Raw genomic sequence first — 24,205 nt, 5'->3', positions numbered from 1 at the left:
GTGAAGGCAGGCAGGGCATATTCAGTTTGCAGTCCAGAGCAGGAGAGGGTTCCTAGAAAGTGAGGCAGGCCAGCTCAGGCCAGGACTGGCTCCTTTCAGGAGTTTTGATGCAGTCTGCTCCCTCACCAGCCAGCTTAGAACCCTGGACATTGACCAGTACTTATGGCATAAAAATCCTTAGGATTAGCCAGTTTCCTAAGAGGTAAAGTATTATCATAGAAAAGATTTAATGTTGTTGTGGGCTGATGAATTTAGTTGTTAACAGTTCTAGCACAACTGTTGGTATGCATGGCACAGGCATATTAGAACGTTCCATTTCTTGCCCAAAAGAACTGAGACCCAGATGCCTAAAGGTGTTTAAGCACCAATTAATGGGAACTAGACGCCTCAATACCTTTGGTGTTCTGTGCCTTACAACCTAACAGTCCAATCCTGCAAACACTTACCCACACTATTAATTTTGACTTGGGCTGTTCAATGGCATCGATAAGTTACCTCTGCGTGTGTGGTTAGGATTGGGCCCTAAACAGGCAAGGGAACAGTAACTGGGTGCAACACAAAGTGAAGAAATTGCGAGTTTTGTATGTGTTTTAGTTCTGAGGTTTTTGGTTTGGCTTTTTAGACCAATTTTTTTTTATTATTAATTTATTTTGTTTTCCCTAAGAGGTAATGTATTTGTGAGAACGTTGTAAGGACAGTGTGCATTATATGAATATGGCTGAGTTTTAAAAACAACTTAGTATGTTAGGCTGTGGCGAGGAAACTATCTCATACCATGTAAATAATGAAGCCCCAGCCATCTTTGTCAGGTTTTTGCTCTCTTTCCAGCCGTATTTAAGGACTACGATTACAGTATGTCTGAAACTTGACACAGACAATCCATGCATTGTTCTACATTGAAATAAATAGAAACTAGCAGTTTTTAATGTTTTAAAAAGATTCTTTTAAGGCTGAGGAAATTCTAAATATTGTGATCATTTTTTGCACTAAGTACTGTAACGTAATACTCAGTGCATCACTAGTATATTAAGTAATATTAACAATCACATACCTTTTGTGCTTTCAGCAGATTTCGGTGCTAAGAAAATATTTACTTGATTCTAGGTTTAAAATCACTCCAGAACCTAAATTCACTATCCATTTACTAGGCATATGCTAGACCTCCAGGAATGGTTGTACATATTTAAGTAATTGTATAATTAGCAATAAATTACTTGCAGTGGTGACTCATATTTTACTTAGGATAAGTGAAAAATGTATGGCTTGGGGGGTTTTTTGAGTGCAGAGGGGGTTGTGCTATAATGCATGTTGGTATTTTAAGTTTTAATTTTTTAGTAAAAGGTTTCTGGAAGCAGTATTTTTCCTTCCTGTGGAGGGAAAAAAACAATGCAGAAGGCAAAGATTTGTGGGACACTGTTAGGTCCTATGCAGTTCACTGCCTTCACATCCTACTCTTGACTGCATTAATAGCAGCCTTTCAGAAGAGGTGAGATGAATAAACCTTCAAACAGATTCACACCCACTGGGACTCTTACTCCTGCACAGAGTCCCACTGAAGTCAGGAACAGATTTACCATGAAACAAACCGTGCAGTGACACTGGGCCCCCAACGACACGGGGGCCCCCAAAATGCAGGACAAATCTAATCTGACAACTGCCCCTGAGTCCCAGCCGGCGGCACAGCAGGGCTTAGGCAGGCATGGTGGCCCCTCGTCGCTCCTGGAAGCGGCCGGCTGCTGGCACGTCTCTGCGTGCCCCTGGCGGGGGGAGGTGGCTCCGCACACTGCTCCTGCCCCGGGCTGCACACAGAGACCCGCTGTCCCCTTACCCCCAAGGGGTGCGCAGAGATGTGTCAGCCCCAGGGCTAAGGCAGCTTCCTGCCCTCTCTGCCTCCCTCCCTCTGTGCCACGTTGCTCCCAGAAGCAGCCAGCATGTCCCTGTGGCCCCTGGGGGGGGGGAGTATCTCCACGTGCTGTCCCCACCATGAGAGCCGACTCCACAGCTCCTGTTGGCCGGGAACTGCAGCCAATGGGAGCTGCAGGGGTGGAGCCTGTGGGGGCAGCGCCTGAGGCAGCAGTTTGTGAGACCCTCTGCCCCCCTGCCCCCCCACCTAGGGGCCGCTGCCACAGGGGTTTGAGTGCTGGTCGCTTTGGGAGCTGCGCCACCTGAGGTAAGCGCCGCCCCCCTTGCCCGCCTCCCATACCCCAACCCCCTGCCCCAGCCCAGAGCCCGCACTCTGCACCCAAACTTCCTCCCAGAGCCTGAACCCTCACCCCTCCCACGCCAACCCCCAGCCCAGAGACCGCACCCAGCACCCACATTCCCTCCCAGAGCGTGACCCCCTCACTCCCTCCTGCACTCAACCTCCTGCCCCAATCAAGGTATCTCATTTTATTTTCATTTACTTCTCATTACTTATAATATAGGAAGAGGATGAAGAAAAAAAAAGAATGAAAAACCGGGGGGGGGGGGGGGGGGGGGGGGGGGGGGGGGGGGGGATAAGAGAAAATGTTCTTTTTCTTGGCTGGGTCCCGCGGGGGGCAGGGGCTGAAAATGAAGCTGCGCACAGGGCCCCACTAACTCTAAATCTGCCACTCACTAACGTCAATGAGCATGTAGGTCTATTCTCAGGATTGGGCCTTAGATTGAAGCTCTGTGGATCTGTCCTGCCCGACCCAAGCAGATTCTTGACTAGATTGGCAGTGAAAAGGATTGTATGAGAATTGAAGGGTCCTATGGCAGTGTGCCTGAGCCGTGCTGTCTTTGATCTGTCGACACACACATATACACCAAGCAACGGCACATTCCTCCCACTTGTCCAGGAAGTTAATGCCATTATAAGAGTTAATGTCTCCCTGGATATCATTAACCTCTGGGGGTTTGTTCCACAATGTAGGACGCATGGGAAGCATGCATCAGAGAGTGGCTGCCTCTATTCTATACCCATGCCCTCTAGAGGCCCAAAGTCATAGTGATGGTACAGCATGTCTTCCACTAGCTCATGCTGGTTTGGATCTGTTCCCTTCACTTCCCTGCTTGCTGGGCCTTTCCCACTCCTTTGATTCCCTCTGCATCCGGGCTTCATGAGTCTTAATATGACTTATTCAGTTGAATAAACTTTATTGAGCCTCTTGACCAAGCAATCGTATAATACTGGATTGGAGCATTGTTTAAAGTAGGTAATCAGATACAACACCAGGGATATAGACTGCATTAGTGAACTTTCTATAATTTTATTGCTGTTCCCAGAAGGCCATTGGAGCAAATTACAAAAAGTTTATGCAATACCAGGATATACTGTATCATCTTCTACCAGGCCTTGCTCTCCATTTATCATCTCAGTGCCTTATTATTTGCTTATACACACCCCAACAAATGAAATCTTTACAATCTTTCTATTGAAATTAGTCAGATTTTTGAATGAAGATAGACAACATGATTGATAATATAAACAATGATTTAAATTGCACAATTATGCCATTTGTTTTCTTTACAAAACATACAAAAACCCATGTCACAGCTGATTATAATTAGTTTTTCTATATAGTGTGAACAGGATACTAAAGATGAGAGGAAGATCTCACTTGTGGAAAAAATAACTGTTTTTTTGTGTGTGTCATTGTCATAAATATAAAGGGAAGGGTAACCACCTTTCTGTATACAGTGCTATAAAATCCCTCCTGGCCAGAGGCAAAGTCTTTTTACCTTTAAAGGGTTAAGAAGCTCAGATAACCTGGCTAGCACCTAACCCAAAATGACCAATGAGGGGACAAGATACTTTCAAATCTGGAGGGGGGGGAAAGGCTTTTGTCTGTCTGTGTGCTACCTTTTCTGGGAACAGATCAAGGATGCAAGCCCTCCAACTCCTGTAAAGTTAGTAAGTAATCTAGCTAGAAAATGCGTTCGGTTTTCTTTGTTTTGACTTGTGAAATTCACTGTGCTGTAGGAATGTGTATTCCTGTTTTTGTGTCTTTTTGTAATTTAAGGTTTTGCTCAGAGGGATTCTCTATGTTTTGAATCTGACTGCCTGTAAGATTATCTTCCATTCTGATCTTAGAGTTGTTCTCTTATGTTTTTTTTTTTGTTGTTCTTCTAATAAAGCTCTGATTTTTAAGAATCTGATTGGGTTTTTTGGGTCTTAAAAATCCAAGGCTGGTTTGCGCTCATCTTGTTTATTCTCAAGCCTCCCCAGGAAAGGGAGTGTAAGGGCTTGGGGGGACATTTTGGGGAAAAAGGAACTCCAAGTGGTCCTTTCCCTGTTCTTTGTCTAAATTACTTGGTGGTGGCAGCATACTTTCAAGGACAAGGCAAAGTTTGTGCCTTGGGAAAGTTTTTAACCTAAGCTGGTAAAAATAAGCTTAGGTTGTCTTTCATGTGGGTCCCCACATCTGTGCCCTACAGTTCAGAGTGAGGAGGGAACTCTGACAGTCATGGTCTGTTTATTCCGTTGATTTCTGTGTCTTTGTCTGTGTATGATTACCTTTTCCAGTTTATTTGTTTGGATGTAACTTTCAATTTTAATGCTTTCAATTGTGAATTTAAGTCCTTAAGTATTGTATTACTTAAGTACTCCTGTTCCTTTATTTACTTTGTTTGAGATTGTTTTAAATCTGTCCCAAAAACTGATATGTGTGCATTTGTTTTGGGGTTCCATTTGGCAAGTAAACCAGTAAAATTGTAATAAAAAAAAATTAGAATTCAGAGTTTAGCTCTGCAGATGTGGATTTTTTAAAAAAAAATCTGAAGGTAATAAGGATGTTGTCAAGGTATTTTTCAGAATTTGCTATTTGTTTATTTTTAACTAGCTTTATATGCTGAAAGCCACTTTGGAGCTTATTAATGCATTTATTAATGGCTAGGGCTGGGATTTTCAAAAGAGCCTGAAAGGGGCTGAGTGGGAGTTGGGTGCCTAACTTCCTTAGGCTGATTTGAAAATCCTAGTCTAAATGATCTACAGCAGCATTCCAATTTTACACTGACATGTAACTCCATGGAGTCACACCAGTGTGAATCTGGAGTAATACGATGGTTATTCTGGCCCATACATTTTGCTCTCTGGCATCAATTTGCATACTAAGAATTTAAACAAACACATTTAAATACAGATCAATTAACTTCTTATGGAGGCAGAAGAAAACATCATTCTCTACAAACCACCAGTTCACTCCTCACTCACCCAACATCTTCTAGTCCTCGTTTTGCCCCTCTTTATGAGGTTCCTTGACGACATCCTGTGAGGGCCAGAGATACTATGCTCTGTCTGACCAGCCTGGGAAATGAATTCCAGAGTCAAGGGCCTACTCCCACTGACTTAGTCTGGTCACTGGCCCACTTCTTGTTCAGTGCAAAGGAAAGTTATTTTGAGTGCTCCCAGAGGATCACAAGAACATCTTAAAGAAATTTCCCTAAATATTTCCCCCTCTATTTGTGTATTTGAATTTTGTTGCTTGTTGTTGCTACACTAGCTAAGGTGTCTGGCATTTCGTTACTTTCTGATTTGAGTGCACAAGCAAAGTGAAAATGCCAAGTTATTAAACCTTTGAAAATGAGACTGTAGAGCAGAACAGGGACATATGAACCAATTGTCTTGGCAAGACAGTCTCAACACTGTTGACTTAGTAAGGCCATCCTAGCACATGTGCGTAGGAAACTATTGTCTTAGTACAGCTGTTATTAATATCTGAGCTTGAGTCATGCAAACAAATTGAGGTTATATTGCTCCCTTGCATACTGCCTCTTGTAAACATTTGTGGTTTCCTATATCCCTGGACTACTACTAAGTGCTGCCATTTTTAAATTAAATAACTGTGTAACATAGTGTGTGATTTTGGAAAACCTGCTTAGCAGGAAACAGGGTAACACAGCAGCAAATCGGCTGTATCATAGGTATGGGTTTTGGATCTAAAAACCTTGGCATTAACCCTGTAAACTCACAATGGCAGCCAATTATGCCAATGCAGTGTTCTGCAGCAGAATACATCCTGAAGAATAAAAGCTACCCTATTAGATATAAATACTTTTGGGGTCAATACAGTCTTATGGCCAGACTTCCCTCAGATGTGCTTATGATGACTCGTTGATTTCACCGTGATCTGCTTCATGGACACAAACTCAGAATCTTGGTCTCAAGTAGTACGGATTTTTTAAAATACTTTAATAATTTGTTTTTGTTTTGGGGGTTTCTTTTAGGAGCAAAATTTATTGGAACCTACCCCATCCCGGACACATACAATCCAGATGACGACAAAATCTATTTCTTTTTCCGAGAAATATCGCAAGATAGCAGCACGTCTGACAAAGCGATCCTTTCCCGAGTTGGAAGAATTTGTAAGGTGAGAAATGTACATTCTTTTTTTTCTCTCTTTTTTTTTAAAAAGCAAACTTTAATTTGTTTCTTTAAGAAATCTCAATTTTGTCCAGGAAGGAAATAACCTCACGCATATAACCGTCTGAGTAATGTGCAATAACATGGATTGCTAATGATGTCTAAAATTCACTTGCCTTAACTGCAAAATAGGCTTGATACTTAGTAAGTCATCATATTTTTGGAAACATAATATTTTCATAATTGATAATGATGCATCTAAATAGCAATTGATTAATCTTAAGCTACTCTGTGGTGAGAACCTTTGTTTTGCTGTCTCGGTTAAGGCTAAATCCTAAGCATCTGTGCAAAGTCAGAGTACATGGGCCTTTTGTATGGGGTGTGCACTGGCTTAAGGGGAAAATAGAATCTCCCCTGAGGTGGGGAGCATCAGTGTATCGCCCCACAAGTATTACTAACAGTGTCTTTTTTGTTCTGTGTTTGCACCATGCCTGGCCTATGATTAGGGCCCCTAGATGCTACAATAATAGAAATAATAAATAATAGTAATAATGACCCGTACGCTACTTTAGCTGATGTGTTCTCTGTACCCTTTCCTTTCCCCAGCCGTTACTGTAATCCATAACCCTGTAGCGATAGATGTTGTTACTGCCGATGCTCTGTGTTCCAAATGCAGTATTTTTGTGATCAGTTCCATGGATTTATGAAACTTTGGTAATGATTAGAAAAGCTGGGCTTTTTGAAAAAAGTATGGACCAGGTCATTAGAAATTGTGGTTTTGATTACGTTTCCATGCAGTGGCCAAAGTCATGTTGGAAACATGAGGAACTCCAATGTCACATCGGAACGGTTTAGTTTCTTTATCATGTTTTAGAATAGTCTCGATGTCTGTATGTTATTACACTTTAAAAACATTATGGTTTGATTATGAAATGGCCCAAGTCTCAGCAAAAACCCTGTATGTAGTAATCTCAGAGGTAAATGTACTGCATTTCTATGGTACAATTGTACAGCTTTCTTCATTTGCTGGTATTCTGTAGCGTGTTGCCTGATGCATTAGTTAGCACTTCTGACAGTGGGCATTAGGTTCCTAAGAAGGACCCTTGAGGAAAAAAACAATTAACTGCAAGACTTCTTGATTCAGAAAGAGAAATGAATAGGAAAAAATGAACTAGAAAGACATGCACGCACAGGAGAACAAAGAACTGGACACGTGTGCGGATGCCTACCCAGAATTGTTCTTTTATCCACGAAGAGTCACAACTGAGACTTCAGTGACCACTGGGTCTACAAATTTTCAGTCCTGGGTCGACAAATGTTTGCAACAAACTGAGCAACCAGTTCACTGTAGCAGTTTGTGTTTAGCCAAACAAGAGAACGGGCAAGCTTCGGTTGGGTTTTTCACAGCAGTATGATTAATGAAACACTGACAAGGCAAACAAATATAATTTACTACTAGATGTGGCTTTTGCTGATTATGAAAGTACTTAATGCATTAGGGGGAAAATGGTTAGGTGGAATCTGCAAAGCCAAGGCACAGAGAGATTATATTAAACTAAGATGCATTAATAGTAGACCTCCAGCTTCTACTGAGAAAAAGGACAGATAAGATATCTTAATAAAAGCAAATGTATTGTAAAGAGACCCTAATGACCAGTCTTAATTGAGTCTCAAATGAGACCAAGTTTCTAGGGTAGTGGTGTTGTAGGAAATGTCTTGAGCTTTGTTTTCATTTTGCCAATCAAATGAACATTATAGGAGAACTTCGAAATAGCTAGTTCCATTTTATTATATACATATGTAACTCCCAACACTGGGAGCTATGAACACGTGTAGTAATGTGTACATACACCAAAGTACAGATGGTTGCTAGACTTACGGGACCAGATATTCCAAAATGCTCAGCAGCCTCAGTTGGTATCCAGTTCTCAAAACAGCTCAGCCTCCAGCAGCTCCTGTTAAACACACTGAGTGGGAGCTAACAGGTGAGGAGCATTTTGAAAAATCTGGCTGCTTCATTTAAGGACCTAAATAGGAAGTGCTGGGTGCAGAACTCTCTTGAAAAATCTGATTTGCACTGTTTGTGCATGTGTCTTGATTATGCTTATTGTAGTATAAATGTAGTACAAATGGGTAAAGCATAAATTCCCGACATCTGGTTCAATTGTGTTTTCTCTGACCTGCAGTGCCAAATCTGGTCAGCTTAATTCTCTATGCCTGCAGGCATAGGTGTCCATATCTATAGTTAAAACCAACCATGAGTAATTTAGTGTGGTTGAAAGTTCTACTTGCCCTACAGCATTACTTGATAATAAGCTTCAACTAATCTAGACAATTTTCCTTAAATTCGAGCTTGTGTCTTCCTTCCACCATGTCCACAGCAACACAACATACTGCTATATGTCAGGAGACCAGGAACTATTTAAGTGATCTGCTTGGTGCGTGTAATTCCAATTCCTTTGACTCGAGCTTCACCACTCTGCCTCACTGTTCTCTAAGGCTCTTCCTACACTTTGGTGTTAGAGGTACATGCTGAAATTAGAATAGGCAGTAAAAACACAAAAAGACTTGTGTGTTTAATATAACAGGTTAGTCAGTAGAGCCTACTCTTTAACTAGTATGCATTGGTTGAACGATATAGTCTCACACTGATCCTCTCCCTTAGGGAAGTCTTCTCTGGAGAGCATTCCCCTTTCCCAGCTATTTCTAGACCTAAAAGATTACAATATCTCACTTAAAGTTCTTTGCCCAGAGTCAAACAGTTGTCGCTTGCCCTGTTCAGAAGACTGTTCTTATATTTACTATCTTAAAGCATGCTTTGCAATAACACAGCCACCAAAGCATTAAAAAGAGCTCATTTAGGTTTACGTCACTTGCCTTCTGTATATCACCAGGGGATATAATTATAAACTGGGAGGAAGTGCTTTCAACAGTCACTTACAAACTAAAATGTATAATTTATCACGGCAAATGGCATTTCCTATTTTTGGTATTAAGAAAAGAAAAGGTATCGTCAGCTTATCTGCAGTACCTGGAATTTCTTGTTCTGCTTAGGGAAAACAGAATGTTCCCACTAATATCAAGTGTAACGTGGTTAGTTGTTTGCTTTCGTTCAAGGTAGGATTATTTGTGAAAAGCAAAAATCAGACTTAAAGATTAATCCTATCTGGATTTTAAAAAAATACATAAAAATATAGAAAATGTATTACACTTTGTAGGAACTTTTTCCCATTGATGTCACAAGATCATATCCTCAGCCAGTGTAAATTATTATAGTTTCATTGACCTCAAATCAATTTGCACCATTTACACCAGCTGACGGTATGGCCCATATATTAGACATTCAGGGTCAGATTTTGAAAACTAGTGCTGTTTCTGAAAACTGTCACCTTTGCACCCAAATGATAAACCTTAGTTACACAAGCACACAAAGCCTTTGCATGTATATCCATTGCAAATTGACAGCAAACAGATTTTGTTCATGGAAATTTCATCATTTGTATGCAAAGCTGCACATATAGAAACACATTGAACCATATAGAAATTTGCCAAAATCACCTTAGGAAAATAAGTCCAAACTTACAACAGTCCACTAGGAAGGTAACAATTTCTTTTGAGATAGTTTTTTTTATTAGTTTCAGTACATTTTCACAAAGTTACATGCCAGCTTCAGTATACTGTAATGTACTGGACGTTGTCCAAGATCATTAAGGCTCAGTGTTAAAGTAAAAAAGTCATGATGTCATTCCTTGAAATCTATCATATGGTACATAAGGAACTAGCTGAAGCAATCTCAGAAATGGTTAGCAATTATCTTTGAGAACTCCTGGAGGATGGGTGAGGTCCCAGAAGACTGGAGAAGGACAAGCATAGTACCTATCTTTAAAAAGGGGAACAAAGAGGACCCAGGGAATTAGAGACTGGTCAGCCTAACTTCAGTACCTGGAAAGATACTGGAACAAATTATTACATAAGCAATTTTTAAGCACCGAAGGATAATAGGATCATAAGGAATAGCCAGCATGGATTTGTCAAGAAAAAAATCATGCCAAACCAATCTAATTTCCTTCTTTGATAGAGTCACTGGCCTAGTGGATAGGGGGGAAAGCAGTAGATGTGATATATCTTGATTTTAGTAAGACTTCTGTCACTGTCCCACATGACATTCTCATAAGTAAACTAGGGAAATGTGGTATAAATTAAATTATTATAAGATGAATGTGACTAAAAGCACCCCTGTATTCATACCATACACAGCGTTGTAGTAATCTTTGTACAAAATATGTCTTGTAAGGTATCATTAGAACATGAATAACTTGCTGGTCAATTGTATCGTGGTGAAATGTATGTAGCAGCATTATATGTAAATATGTGAATTCCCCCGTAAGATTTTATTAGCACAGGTTCAAAACCATACAGTCCTGCCTCAGCAAAAGTTGTTAAACAGGTCTATCCTAAACAAAGGAATGTGTGTTTACGTCAATTTACATATACATAATAAACAGGGTCCTCAAAACAGCAGTGGGAGGAGATGATAGGAAACAGAACCATTTGCATGTTAACAAACACAGGTGTGGGAAGAAAGAGCATGGAGCCTCCTTCACCACCGGCACCATGTTGCCTTCTTCACTGTTTGGATAGACTTTGCTTTGAAGGGCAATCTTCAGAAGAATCCACTTCAAAGTTTCACTGGACTGCAAAAGAAACCTCTAATTTATCTCTTTTCACCTAAGAAGACGATGGCACCAGCACCTCAGGGAGAGCTTCTGACCAAGAAAAGGGTCAGTCTCCATTTTAAACAAAGCCTTGTACCAAAATGTGCTCGATTAAGTTTTAGACTTCTAGATGTGTGTTTTCACTTTTATTTGCTAAGTAACCATTTCTAATTGTTATGTCTTATCTTTGAATTCACTTAACATCCGATCTTCTTTTGTTAATAAACTTGCTTTATTTTTAATCTAAACCAATCCAGTGCTGAACGGTTTAGTAATTCCAGTTGATTCATGATTACTTTCCTCCCAAAGCCTATACACCTGTTGTAATCTCTGTCATTTCACCTGAGCCTATTGCTCTTTCTTTTCTGGTATGAATGGTAACCATCCAGCGGATTCCTTACTGTACAGTTAGATTTTCCAGTTTGGGACACATCCAAAAATATTTCAGTAGAAACTCTGGGTGTGATGTGAAAATATTTTCTAAAATGAGAGTCGAGTTTTCCATGGCGAACCTAATAGTTCTGCATATTTGTTGTGAGTAAATTACACCTCTAAAAGAAGTAATAGCCAATCTGTGAGAGGTACAGGCACTCAAAGCTAAAATAGTGTTGTCTCCCACACATAGTTCAGTCAGAGGCCATTTCCATAGGTGATGTGGCCTGCTCAAACTGAGTTCCTTTCACTTTCCCTGCTCCTGTAGTTTTCTCTCTGGATAAAAACATCCTTACCTGTTGTCTTAACACCTAGAAATGAATTGGTATGCAGAATTCCATCTTTATCCATCAAGTCTAATTTAACAATAACCCTTAAACAACAAGTTCCTAAAATTCGCCCAATCATGCAATGATTCTACAAGGGTGGACCCCCGTTTTTGTGCTCATTGAGTGATTGAGGCTGTACTATATAATTTTAGACAGTAAAACCTACTACTTAACCTCCCTGTGCCTTTTATAAGAAACAGCATCGCTCAGGGCTAGATAGTGGAGCCAGCGTGGTTCCTTGGATGGGGCTTTGGACTGGCAGGTAGGAGGCCTACATTCATTTCTGGCTCTGTTGTTAACCTTCTGTGTGACTTTGGACAGATCACTTCACCTCTGTGCTTGCATTTCCCTTCCCGCTGTTGTCTGTGTTGTCTGGTTACCTTGTAAATTCTTCAGAGCAGAGCCTCTGTCTCCCTGTGTGTTTGTACAACACCTAGTACAATGGGGCCACTCAAACAATAATTAGCAGAGGGGGAGGAGAGTTCAAGGAGTCCCTCCTCTCCACTTTAGACATTGGCACAGCTGCCTGGAAAGCCTTCCTTGCACCCCTGGGTCAGTGATCACACACCCCGGTGGGGGAGGGTAGGGTGTACTGGAAGGAGTGTGACAAAGTAGAATTTTTTGTAATATTTTTAATGGATCCTCAGCTTCCCTTATACTTTGCATGGCTACCTAGTGGTGGTGGTTGGGGCGGGGGAGGAATTAAGTTTGCTCTCAGGGCAGGCTAAGAGACATGGGTGTGTGTCACCTTCCTGTCCAGGTAGAATTAATAGAGTCATTACAGGACTGGCTGAAACTGACCCAGATCAACAAGGGGTCCAGAGAGACCATGCAAGCTACAATGACTCATGGATCAGCACTCTCAGCTGGGAAGCAGAGCAGCAGGAGAACAAAGGGCTGGAATGTTTGAGGTGGGGGATAAGTGTTGGCTTCTGGAGGAAGCTGGAAGTTCTCTCACCTGGGAACTGACTAAGGAGGTGAGACTCAGAGAGAGAGAAACATAGAGCCTGAAAGTGGAGTTCACTACGGCTTGGCTGGGGCTCTGGGCTGACCAGAATGTTCTATGTGTTAGCCTTCATTTCTCTGTGCTAACCTAAGGGCTTCCTATGTTGTGTTCCAGTTGACTAATAAACCCAACTGTTTTGAAAACATTGCTGAAGTGTCACTGTAAATGCTTGGTGAGGTGCATTAATCCCTGAAGAATGGACAAGTCCCTGCCAGGGGTCTGTCTCTGCTGGACTCCCTGAACAGAGCTCATGGTGTGAAGCAGGAAGTGCTGAAGCCCCACAGGTGCAGTCCCAGGAGGCCGTGGCCTAACTTGAAGAAAGAGTGAGACCTCTTAGGGTCTGACATATCGAGGGGGTTCCTCCAAGAGACTGTTCCGAAGCTGGGAGAGTAGCACCAATCCTGTGGGTCGATGGCAGGGAGTATAGTGAATTCTTTGCCCCATAATATTGAATACAAGTGCTCTTTAATAGTAGTAGTATGATAATGTTTTGCAGTCCCAGCCAACATTGAGGCCCATTGTGCTAACCCCTGTAAAAATACATAATGAGAAACAAACACTGCTCCAAGACAGAATTATCCCCAGGGGAGACTGAGGCAGAGAGAGAGAGTGATTTGCCCAGAGTCACACAGGAAGCCATGAACTGGCCCAGGACTCGCGAGGCCTAACCCAGTGTCTAAACCACATGACCATCCTTCCTGTTATTTATACTTGTGTATATTTTTATTCTCTCTCTCTCTTTCTCTCTCTCTCTCTCTCCCCCTCTCCCACCCTTCCTGTGTTGCTTATCTTCTTAGGGCCTGATGGATGTAGAGCCAACTGAAATCATGGGAGTCTTCCCATGGACTTCAATGTGCTTTGACACAGACCCTAAAGATAAAAAGCTCTTGGAGGAAGGGACTGTGTCTTCCTGTGTGTGGCCAGTAGCTAACATAGCTGGACGCTGCCGGAATAAAAATATTAGACAGTAATACTTAAAGAAAGTCACAAAGGAATTGTGTATTTGGAGGCGTAAATTCATTGACATTAGAATGTTGGCAGTTTCTCAATAGAATTTCATTGGTCTGCTGGAAACTTTTCCATAGTGCTGCTCTCTGTTGCTTAGGATTTTATTTGTTTTTGGTGGATCTATCACATAGCTAGAGCTTCAGGGTCTTTCGCGGTTCCAGCTCTTTTCATTTTGTTTGCTGGTATTTCCTTTTGTTCCTGCTAGGAATTCACTTTGGATGGTCCTTTTGCATCTTGCTGCAGGCACTAATTAATAGCTGCCTCCTTTGAATTCCACTCATTGTCTGATTTGATTTATGCAGTTGTTCAAGATAATTACTGTCTTTAAAGTTTTATGTATTACATTTTCTGATGTCTTCAGTGTTTACTGGTTTTAAAAAAATTGCTTTTTCTGTTCTTACATTCAGTGTTACTTACAACCCAAATGAGAGATTAAGAATCAGTTAGGTTCAGGTGTTCTTTTGCTGTACTGGCATCTGTTTTCCTGTCTAGTGCATTCCAAGGCACACAGTTGTGAATTTTGATTCAGCTACAATAATGTCATCTACATATTTCCTAAAGTGACTGAAGAAAATGTATCATTTAATTTTATTTTCAATCCATACACTCCGAGATCAATAGTGGTGTGATAGATTTTACTTGCAAAAAAGGTTAATGCTCAAATAACTTTTACCTATAACCACATGGTTTAGGAAACATATATTTTGTTCTGGTAAAATTGCAGATCAGAAAGACTCCTCTTTCTTTTTAATGAGAAAAAGACATATTAATTTTGTAGATAGAAAGCAAGGGCTTGAAATGCATCTACATTTACATTTTCATGTTGACATGAATGAGGAAGATTAGTTGCAGTTTCTAATGTGAACCAGGTGCCAAAAGTTCTTAATTGTGTAAATTATTATTAAAATTTTTGAGCCTGAGCCATCTCCCTTTTAAAGTCAGTGAGAGTCTTTCTATTCACTTTAATTAGAGCTGAATGAGACCTTCAGTTTGTTGAGAGATAATTTGCACAGCAGTAGAGCTATTCACATAAAATCTGCAGGATTCAGCCTTAATCTCTCATACAGATTTTATATTCTGGCTTTTGAAGAGAATGCCTTCTTGATTTGACAAGGGCATTATATTTCCTAGTACAACTGTATTAATTTCAGTGTTGCCTCAAATATTTGAATAGTCACTAGAGATGGGTAGAAATTGGAATTTCCATTCCACAGAAAATTCTAATGTTTCAAAATTTGGTTTTGTTCTAAATCATAACAAAAATTTGAAATTTCCCATGGAAGAAACATTTAAAAAAAATCAATTTACCATTGAAACATTTAATTTAGATAATGTTGAAACATTTATTATAGATAGGGTAAAAGCATCACTTTGATAATATCAAAACTGTATAATTATAATGCATATTAAAATTTATATTTTAAAAGTCAAAATGAAATTAATCGAAACAAGAGTCAAAATGAAGCATTTTAACATTATCCAAACAAAAAGTGAAGGTTGAAAGAGTTAGCTTTGACTTTGTTTTGTTGAAAATTTTGTTGAAATTCACACATTCCAGCAAAACTTCTTGATTTCAATATGACTACATTTTAATGGCAGAAAATCATTCCATCGTTTTTTTTTTACCATCTCTAATATTTACAGTATCTCTTTAATGTACTGTACCAAGTCAAAGCAAGTCAAATTGAGACTGGAAATAAGGCATATATTTTTAATACTGAAGGTAATTAACCATTCGAGCAACTTACCAAAGGTTGTGGAGGATTCTCCATCACTGGCAATTTTTAAATTCAGATTGGATGGTTTTTTTCTAAAGGATATGCTCTATTTGGGGGAAGTTCTCTGGCCTAGTGTGGAATGCAGGAAGTCAGCCTGGATGATCACACTGGTCCTTTCTGGCCTTAGAATATATTAATTTAACTTTTTATATTCTTAATGAATAAGCTTCCCTGGTCACTAGTTAATTTGTGTGTGCTGTCTTTTTTTAAGTCTTACTATAACAGAATGACAACTCCAGGTAAATTATCTGCTTTCCAGCTGGCAGTGTATCTACAGCTGCCTCTCACTCCCAAATACACATGAGTAGCAGAGTTTACAGGCACTTCTTTATATTATAGAAGAAGGCATTTGAGGCGGAAGCATTGGTATCTGTTACAACTTGTGAGATTACAAAACAGTAAGTGCTAATTAAATCTTTATTTATATAGAGAAAAATATGCGGTTTTAAGTGCCTTCTTCTGTAATGAAACAAAGTTTATTGTAAACACTACTAAGCCAGAGTGCTCAGGAGCTATAGACAGCGATACTTAGAGATAAGATTTCAGATACCTTTGGGCTGCTCATGTGGCGTGACTAGTCTGGCCATAATTTTATATTGAAAAACTAGAGTATTCTTCCTGCCTGTCCTCCTCTCAACACATACACTTAAATTCATCCTGCGCCATCCTCTCCTGCCATTGTCTCATCTCGTTGCAGTATCTGTTCTTCTGCACCCCCCTCTACTGATTTCTCTTGGTGAAAGCCCCTTTATTTCGCCCCCCCAAACAGAGGTGAGGTATGGGGAGGTTGTCACGCAGGCTCACGTGCCACCTCCCATTTGTGCGAACACAGAGCAGGGTTTGCTCAGCCTTCTCAGGAGGGGGGCTCTGTCCTTCCCACACTGCGCCTCCCCCCACACACATTTCAGCTCGCGGGGAGTGGGACGGAGCAGCCTTTCCCCTGCACTCTGGGTTGCTGCCTCAGCAGCTGGATGTCACCTCCTGGATTCTAGTGCCCACCTGTACCCTCTACAGCAGTGAGTGCCCATGGAGGGCATGGCAAGGGGGTGGGGTGGGGCTGGGGGAGAGGGGTACGGCGTGGGGGCTGGGAAGAGACAGTGGCATTGGGCAAGGGGAAGAGAAGGGGTTGGAGGATGGGGCGGGGACAGTGGGGAGAGAAAGGGGATGGGATGGGCAGGGGACAGTGGGGAGAGGAAGGGGGATGGGATGGGGTGGGGACAGTGGGGAAGGGAAGGTGAAGGGGAGGGGGTGGAGACAGTGGGGAAGGGAAGGTGAAGGGGAGGGGGAAGAGAAGGGGATAAAGGAATGGGCAGGGGGGAAGCAGGAACCCAGCATATGGCATCCCCTCAGCAGCAGCAGTAGCCACAGCTGGGAGGCGGTTTCAGCAGCACCAAAGCAGCGACATCACAAAAGCTGCCAGTGCCAGAGTGGCCGCCAGCAGCAGCTGGGACTTCCCCATTAAGCCAGCCCAACCCCCAAGTACCGGCCGCCCCGGTACCACTCCAGGCAGGGGAAGAGAGCCAGTGAGACGGGGAACCGGCTTCACTGTGCATGTGTGTGTGCGTACATGTGCGCATTCACACGCTTTGTCCCCCCACCCCCAAAAATAGCAGTCAAACTACACCTATGGTGGAACTGTGCTGGTTTACGCCAGCTGAGGATCTGGCTGAGGATCTCTCCATTTCAAGTTATTTTTTGTTATTCTCCTACCTGCATAGTCTCCTCCTCTCCTAGGCTCCTCCACCCCACCTCCACCCCTGTACTTTGAATTTCCCTTTCTTAATTTTCTCTCTCTTTTCCTGTCCCTTCTCTTTCACCCTCTTTCCAATCTACTGCTCACCTCGCCTCTGAAGGTTTCATTATATTAATTTAGGGATCTGCTACCCATTGAGGTTGCATCTGAGCACCTGACAGTGATTAAGTGCAGTGAGATATTAAATCAAACCATTCACGAAAGACAAACAAAATAAAATAGCCCCCCTTCCATGTGTCACTGAAGCGTCAAGCAGATGTTTGGCCAAGATGTGCTATAGACAGGACTCTATAGGCCTGTAAAGATGCTATAATGGACTGGGGATCATATACCAAAAGCTTCGGCCCTCACTCAGGAGGATCTAGGGACTGTCAGCAAACGTGCCTCAGATGTTGTAGTGATTGAATAGGAAGAGAGGTATGTTCTAAGGTAACACATTCCTAGATTAGGCCCAGGTCAGAACCAATACAGTGAATTGAAATGGGACGTTTATGTGGTTCACAGGGCACTATTGTGCTGATGTCAGTGCACTCCCATCAGCAGATAGATAAGCATGTTCTGTTGTAGCTGAAATTTCTAAGCAAATTGCAAGGGCTGAGGTAGTTAGAAGTAGTGTGGCGAAGTCTGCATCCAGGAGGAAAGGTCGTGCTTACACAGCTAAGCGCAGATATCGAAAGCAGTAGTAGCTACTGTGTTACCTGAGAATCCAAGAGCTGGGAGGTGTCCAAAATTAGAAAAGCAAAGAAACTGCATCATTCAGATATGAGAGAAAAGAGATATAGAGCTGAGTGTTCGCTAGGTACCGATGTTTTCAAAAACAACCATTTCCCTGTGTCTCTCCTGTGCCTTGCCCTTCTTGTGTCTCACTGCCTCTTTCACCCAGGCGTGCCTGGAAGGATAGGAGCTGCTGCTGGAGGACAGAGGATGTTATGGGTGGAACGGCTTTTCCAAATGTAATTTCTGTACCAGAAATGTTCACCCTGTGGTTACTTTATAGAGCACTTGATGATAGTCCGGGTAGAGCTGGTAGGTCACAAGATGCTGACTTTCCTCCTTGTCTCAATAGGTGAAATAAAATATTATTGGCAATGAGTAGCACAGGTTCAGCTGCTTGCTGAATCACTGATCAAAGTACTTAAGCATATGCTTAACCTTAGGAAATGAATTGGACTACTAATGTGTTTAACATTAAGTTGGTGTTTCAGAGCTTTGCTTGATCGGACTTAAGGATTGGGAGCCACGTTGGTAGAATTTCCGGTCTGTAGTTGCAACGGAATGTCTCTAGATTCTTCTCTCAGGCATTCCCCTGTTTCCCCAACATCACTCCAAATACCAGACAGACATTTAGAAACTCCTTGTAGTCTTTTGAAAATGTGCAGCATCAACTAGTGAGCTAATAAGGGGACTCTGGTGGAAAAGATAGATGTAATTTAGCTGAACAGAATTGCCAGATGCATGAAAAGCTCAGAGCTATTTACTGTTTATGTATGTTTCGTTGCTTGTGCCAGAATGCTCAGCTGTTGCACCTCCAAACACAACACACATGTACAGAGCATACTTTACTAGTCACATAAGGCTGCTAATTTTGACACCTGTATAATAAATCTGTTGGCTAGATGCAAACCTGCAGGCTGTGAAGGATTTTAGAAAAATAAGCAGAGATGTGACAGTTCTTGTAAGAACTTTGATTCAAAAGGCAATAATTACAAAAAAAAAAAAATAGAAACTGAGCTAAAAATATTTAAAAGGAACAAATACTGGGGAAAAAAGAGAAGTCAACAGTTAGTCAGCTGAGAGTGCATTACCAGTGAACTTTGACATTTAAGACCACGCTCCTGGATGTCTGTAATAGTTATCATTCAGTCACTAAGTGCTTACATTCGACTCCTTTAAAAATTTAAAACTTCATTCCAGACTCAACTCCTTTTTTTCATTTTTTGACAGCTGATGAGTATATTTTGTTAAGCATATTAATATTTGAGAAACAGGTTTTTTTTCCATGGTATCCCATTTGTTTTATACTTGCTACTTTAGAAAATCCCCAAACCTTTGAGCAGTGATTGTTAGGGCTATAAGGGTAGCTCAGAGGAAATGGTCTAGAATGGAATTTAGCGGAATACTTCACCAAGAACGTAGGTTATAGTAATTTGACCAAATTTTGCCCTCCCACAAACCTCCCTGTGAACTGTGTACACATAACTAATAGCATATGTATATTTGTAGAACAATTGGTAGGTACAGTAATTTGTCTTTGGGACCTCCACCCCAGATGATCTGCACCATTATTCTGTATGTAAAAAAATTCCTAGAGAACCATTAATTCCAGAATGACTCTCTCTTGACAAGAAGAGACCACATGGCTGGGAGAGGTGTGGCTTTGGGCATTTCAGCTGTGGAGTTTTTCAAAGAAACTTTGCAAACAGATTTTTGTATAATGGGGAAAAATGTATTTTTTTGAAAAATGACTAGTTTGACCAAATAAACTGTAAAAAAAAAAAAAGGGGGGGGGGATTCTGAATGGGTTTTTTTTTTTTAGCTTATTTGTTCAAACTAGGCTTTTTTCTGCACAAGGAGTAAAAGAATACAATCACAATTGGGATAATAATAAACCATTCAAGTTTCAGCGCCAAAGTTCAAAGTCCCAAGGCTATGAGCAACTAAAAATGAGGTTACAAAGAAAACCACTCTTCAGCCTTAAATACGGCAAGTCTTCCTGCACCTGCGATCTTAAGCATTTCTTGTGAGATATCTGTTTGTGTTAAACATTTCCCATTAATTCATCTTCTACTTTAAATATAGAAAGGGCAGACTAGAAATACACCCTGTAAAACACTGCTCAGAATGGGATCAGCAGATATTTTAGATACTTATGTAAAATTGCCTTATTTAGTCATTAAGCAAAACTTTTTTTAAAAAAATTAGAATGATATGGGAGGTCAACGGAGTCTAATAAACAAGTGGACAACTTTCCTGAAAGCAAGACTGGTGTGCTCGATACCTGGCCCTGAGGGAGCAGACACATACTTTGATGAGCTACGTAAGTTGAACTGATCTTTACTATTTTGTTCTGTAATTTGCTCTGTGTTTCGGATTTACAGAAACTCAGGGCAGTGTTCTGATCTCACTCACACCAGTTTTATACTGTGGGCAACTCCACTGACTTTACTCCTGGTATACAGCTGGTGTAGGTGTGATCAGAATTATGCCCTGTTACTTTTACTTGGCTTTTCCCATTTAGGGAGAAGTTCAGCTGATTCCAGGTGGAATACAGCAGATGGCAGAACTCAAAACTTCAGCAAAATTCACAGGACAAAACATTCAAAATCAAACAAACATAAGAATTAATTGTATGTTTACAAAGCTCCAAATGATAGGGTGGTAAATATGAAAATGTTTATAGGCTGTTTAATAAAAAGAAACTTTTCCCATTACAGAAGATATTTTCTTACTTTCCACAAGAGATGAGAGAAACCCTCTAGTGTATGGAGTCTTCACTACTACAAGGTATGTGTAGGGTCACATTTGCCCCTGGAATCCAATCCTGAAGGCCTCACCTTCAAAAAGGCAAAAACCTCTTAAAGGCAAAGGGAGTTTGCGAGAATAAGACCTGCAGGACTGACCTCTATTCCCCTAGGCCAATATTTTCCAAAATGTGTGCCTTAAGTTATCCTTCATAGTCCTTATGTAGGCATCTAAATAAGTGCCCTGATTTTAAAAAAAGAGTCAGTTGAGAAACAGATGAATTTTTCACAAAAATCTTCAAGATGTTGAATTTCAAAATTAAAAAAAAAAGTTGATTAGCTTTACAGAGTACCCAACTGCGCTCCTTTTGAAATAAATTCATTCTCCTCTGCTGCCAGACCCTGATTATCTTGTGAGATCAAACAATATCACATGTCAAGGTGATACAGCTGTTGGTCACTTTTCACAATAAAGCACTTTAGAGCAGTGGTTCTCAAAGCTGGTCCGCTGCTTGTTCAGGGAAAGTCTCTGGCAGGCCGGACCGGTTTGTTTACCTGCCGCGTCCGCAGATTCGGCCGATCGCGGCTCCCACTGGCCGCGGTTCACCGCTCCAGGCCAACGGGGGCTGCGGGAAGCGGCGCGGGCCAAGGGACATGCTGGCTGCCCTTCCCGCAGCCCCCATTGGCCTGGAGCGGCGAACAGCGGCCAGTGGGAGCTGCGATCGGCCGAACCTGCGGACGCGGCAGGTAAACAAACCGGTCCGGCGCGCCAGGGGCTTTCCCTGAACAAGCGGTGGACCGGCTTTGAGAACCAATACTTTAGAGTGACACATCAGAATAATAGGTGGGGATGGTAATAAGATAATACCTTCTCACCTCACAGGAGGGGAGTGGGGTTGGAAGATTAATTAATGTTTGTGTAGTACTCAGATATTATAGCGAAGAACGTCATAGAAAATCCAATGAGGAAATTAATAATTCTATTTTCAGAGCATGGTTTGAATAGTGTGCAGTAAATGGGGCCACACACTGAACAATAAGGTTACAACAAGATATTGAATAACTGCTGATTCAGTGAGCACCCTCCATCCTGTGAACTGAATGAGGCAGAAGTCCTGTGGGTAAAATAGTGTGTGATCCTGTAATTAGAGACAGTATCATAATGTGTACACACAAGGTGGTGAGTTAAGTTTGCACTGGCAATCTTACCTCTGGCATCCTAACTTTTGAGTATTTGACTCCACATCTTAATAATGTTTAATGTAGGTTTTGTGTGTCATGTAATCTACCTGTTGCAGATGGAATGGAATTCAGTCATTCTAGATATAATTTCTATATCAGTTTGTAGTAGTCTTGATTATTGATTTGCATTACAGTAGCACATAAAGGCCCTAACCAACATTAGGGTGCCTTTGGGCTAGACGCAGAGCATTCACATAGTAAACGAGTCCTCATCCTGAAGAGTTTATAATCTAAATAGACCAACCAAAGGGGGAGGTGTCAAAGCAGGAGAGTGACATAGAGAAATAACTTGACTTGTCCAGGTCACACAGTTGATTAGTGGCAGAGCCAGGAGTAGAGCTTAGGTCCCTGGGTCTCAGTCCAGTGTGCAAAGGATGAAAGACACTATAAATGTCAACTATAAGAACAGTATGAATATAATATCAATAGGATGTGTGCCGTATGCAACAAAGCCTCTTGGAACCTTCATACAATTCAGCCAATAAACTGACAAAAATTGAACCCAATTATAGGATCTTCCCCTAAAAGATTACATAGCCACTGAAGCTATACAGAAGTGAATGAATGTCCATTTCGTCACACAAGGTGTAAGATTAACACGTTTGCCTATGGCTTGGTTTTGGTTAGATAATTCAACTGTCTTTGTTAGAAAAGACACATAACATTTTATTTATTTATTTTTGGTTTACAATGCTCCTACACGTGCCTCTCTAATACTCTGGTTGCCTGAACAAGAATTAAAACACAGAATGTCAAATACAAACTGAATGTTATGGGCTGTCCTTCAATCTCTAAAATACACACCCCAAAGTCCTAATCATAATAAGGAATAAGAGGTCTCTGGATCCCTTCACCCACCAAGATAAAAGATGCTTTTTTCAGTATGGCCAAAAGGTTAACAAACCTAGTCTCCAGCGAACCAAAGTTTTAAACTGTAATTCACAGTTATATTATGTATGAGAGTTTTCAAGCCAAAGATATAATCTATACTGTACATAATTAGCACCACCCTCAGTTATAATAATTCTCAGGTATGGGACTTGATCCAAAGTTCATCAAAATCAGAGGACTTTTAACTGTCTTCAGTGAGCTTTGGATCAAGCCTATACTGAAGATTTTAAAATGTGATTATAAACATGCTTCATTTCTTTCAGCTCTGTATTCAAGGGCTCTGCGGTTTGTGTGTACAGCATGGCTGATATCCGAGCTGTTTTCAATGGCCCTTACGCTCACAAAGAAAGTGTAGATCATCGATGGGTACAATACGAAGGACGTATCCCATACCCCCGGCCTGGTACAGTAAGTGTCTCTTTAATTATATACTTCTATTTTTACTCAATGACCATTATCCCATATATTATGTTTCTGAATGGGTAACTTGTATTTTCCTTTCAGGATGTTTTAAATTATCCTCTTAACCCTCCCTCATGTTGACAGCTCAGACTTCTACCTACCCCTTTTTATATATAACTCTTCCGTTTCTCTGAGATAACATTGTGCCCAGACTGTCTATTTCCTGATTGTCTCTCCCACTCTGGGCTCCTCCTGGCTATATTTCCATGTATAGGTGGAGATCCTCTCTGAGACACCAACACTTCATAAATAGCAGAGTACTTTTCTCTGATGACTATTAAATGATGATGATACATGTTGTTTAAATCTTGTGTTTCTCTGTTTTGCTATATCTTACAGACTTTGGTTTTGATAAAATTCTGTTCCCTTAGATGTGACCATTGATTTTGACTCTGTCATTAATATAAGTTGTTTTAAAGTAACATAAGTAATTAGTTGTCATAAATTTTAAGCTATTCTGGTGAAAAACTAATTGATGGGAGGAAAAAGTAAAGCTTAAATCAGGAAATACTTCTCAGTAGTAACCCGCTAGGCCAGGGGTGGCCAACCTGAGGCTGAGAAAGAGCCAGAATTTACCAATGTACATTGCCAAAGAGCCACAATAATATGTCAGCAGCCCCCATCAGTCTGTCCCCAAGCCCACTCCCAGTGCCTCCCACCCACCAGCAGCCTCACCGATCAGCACCTCCCTCTCCCTCCTCGCAACTCCCGATCAGCTGTTTTGTGGCATGCAGAAGGCTCTGGGTGGGGGGGAGGAGCGAGGGCACAGTGGCTCAGGGAAGGGGGTGGGAAGGGGCAGGGCC

The 24,205-nt window shown here is 41.3% G+C and overlaps 1 protein-coding gene across 14 annotated transcripts in view; it reads left to right on the top strand.

Annotated features, from left to right (window-relative positions):
• LOC102935534 (semaphorin-3D) overlaps positions 1-24,205 on the top strand; it is a 188,660-nt gene that overhangs the window by 118,430 nt on the left and 46,025 nt on the right. For all 14 annotated transcript variants that reach the window (XM_037889257.2, XM_037889263.2, XM_037889255.2 and 11 more), the window contains 4 exons: positions 6,190-6,332; positions 20,269-20,383; positions 20,781-20,850; positions 23,204-23,348. In XM_037889257.2, the coding sequence (XP_037745185.1) occupies positions 6,190-6,332; positions 20,269-20,383; positions 20,781-20,850; positions 23,204-23,348 (473 nt within the window). The remainder of the gene's footprint in view (positions 1-6,189; positions 6,333-20,268; positions 20,384-20,780; positions 20,851-23,203; positions 23,349-24,205) is intronic.

The sequence above is a fragment of the Chelonia mydas genome, chromosome 1 (assembly GCF_015237465.2).
Source record: "Chelonia mydas isolate rCheMyd1 chromosome 1, rCheMyd1.pri.v2, whole genome shotgun sequence".
NCBI classification, from domain to species: Eukaryota; Metazoa; Chordata; order Testudines; family Cheloniidae; genus Chelonia; species Chelonia mydas.
Note: the sequence above shows the minus strand (reverse complement) of the source record. Positions and strands in the feature narration are given on the sequence as shown.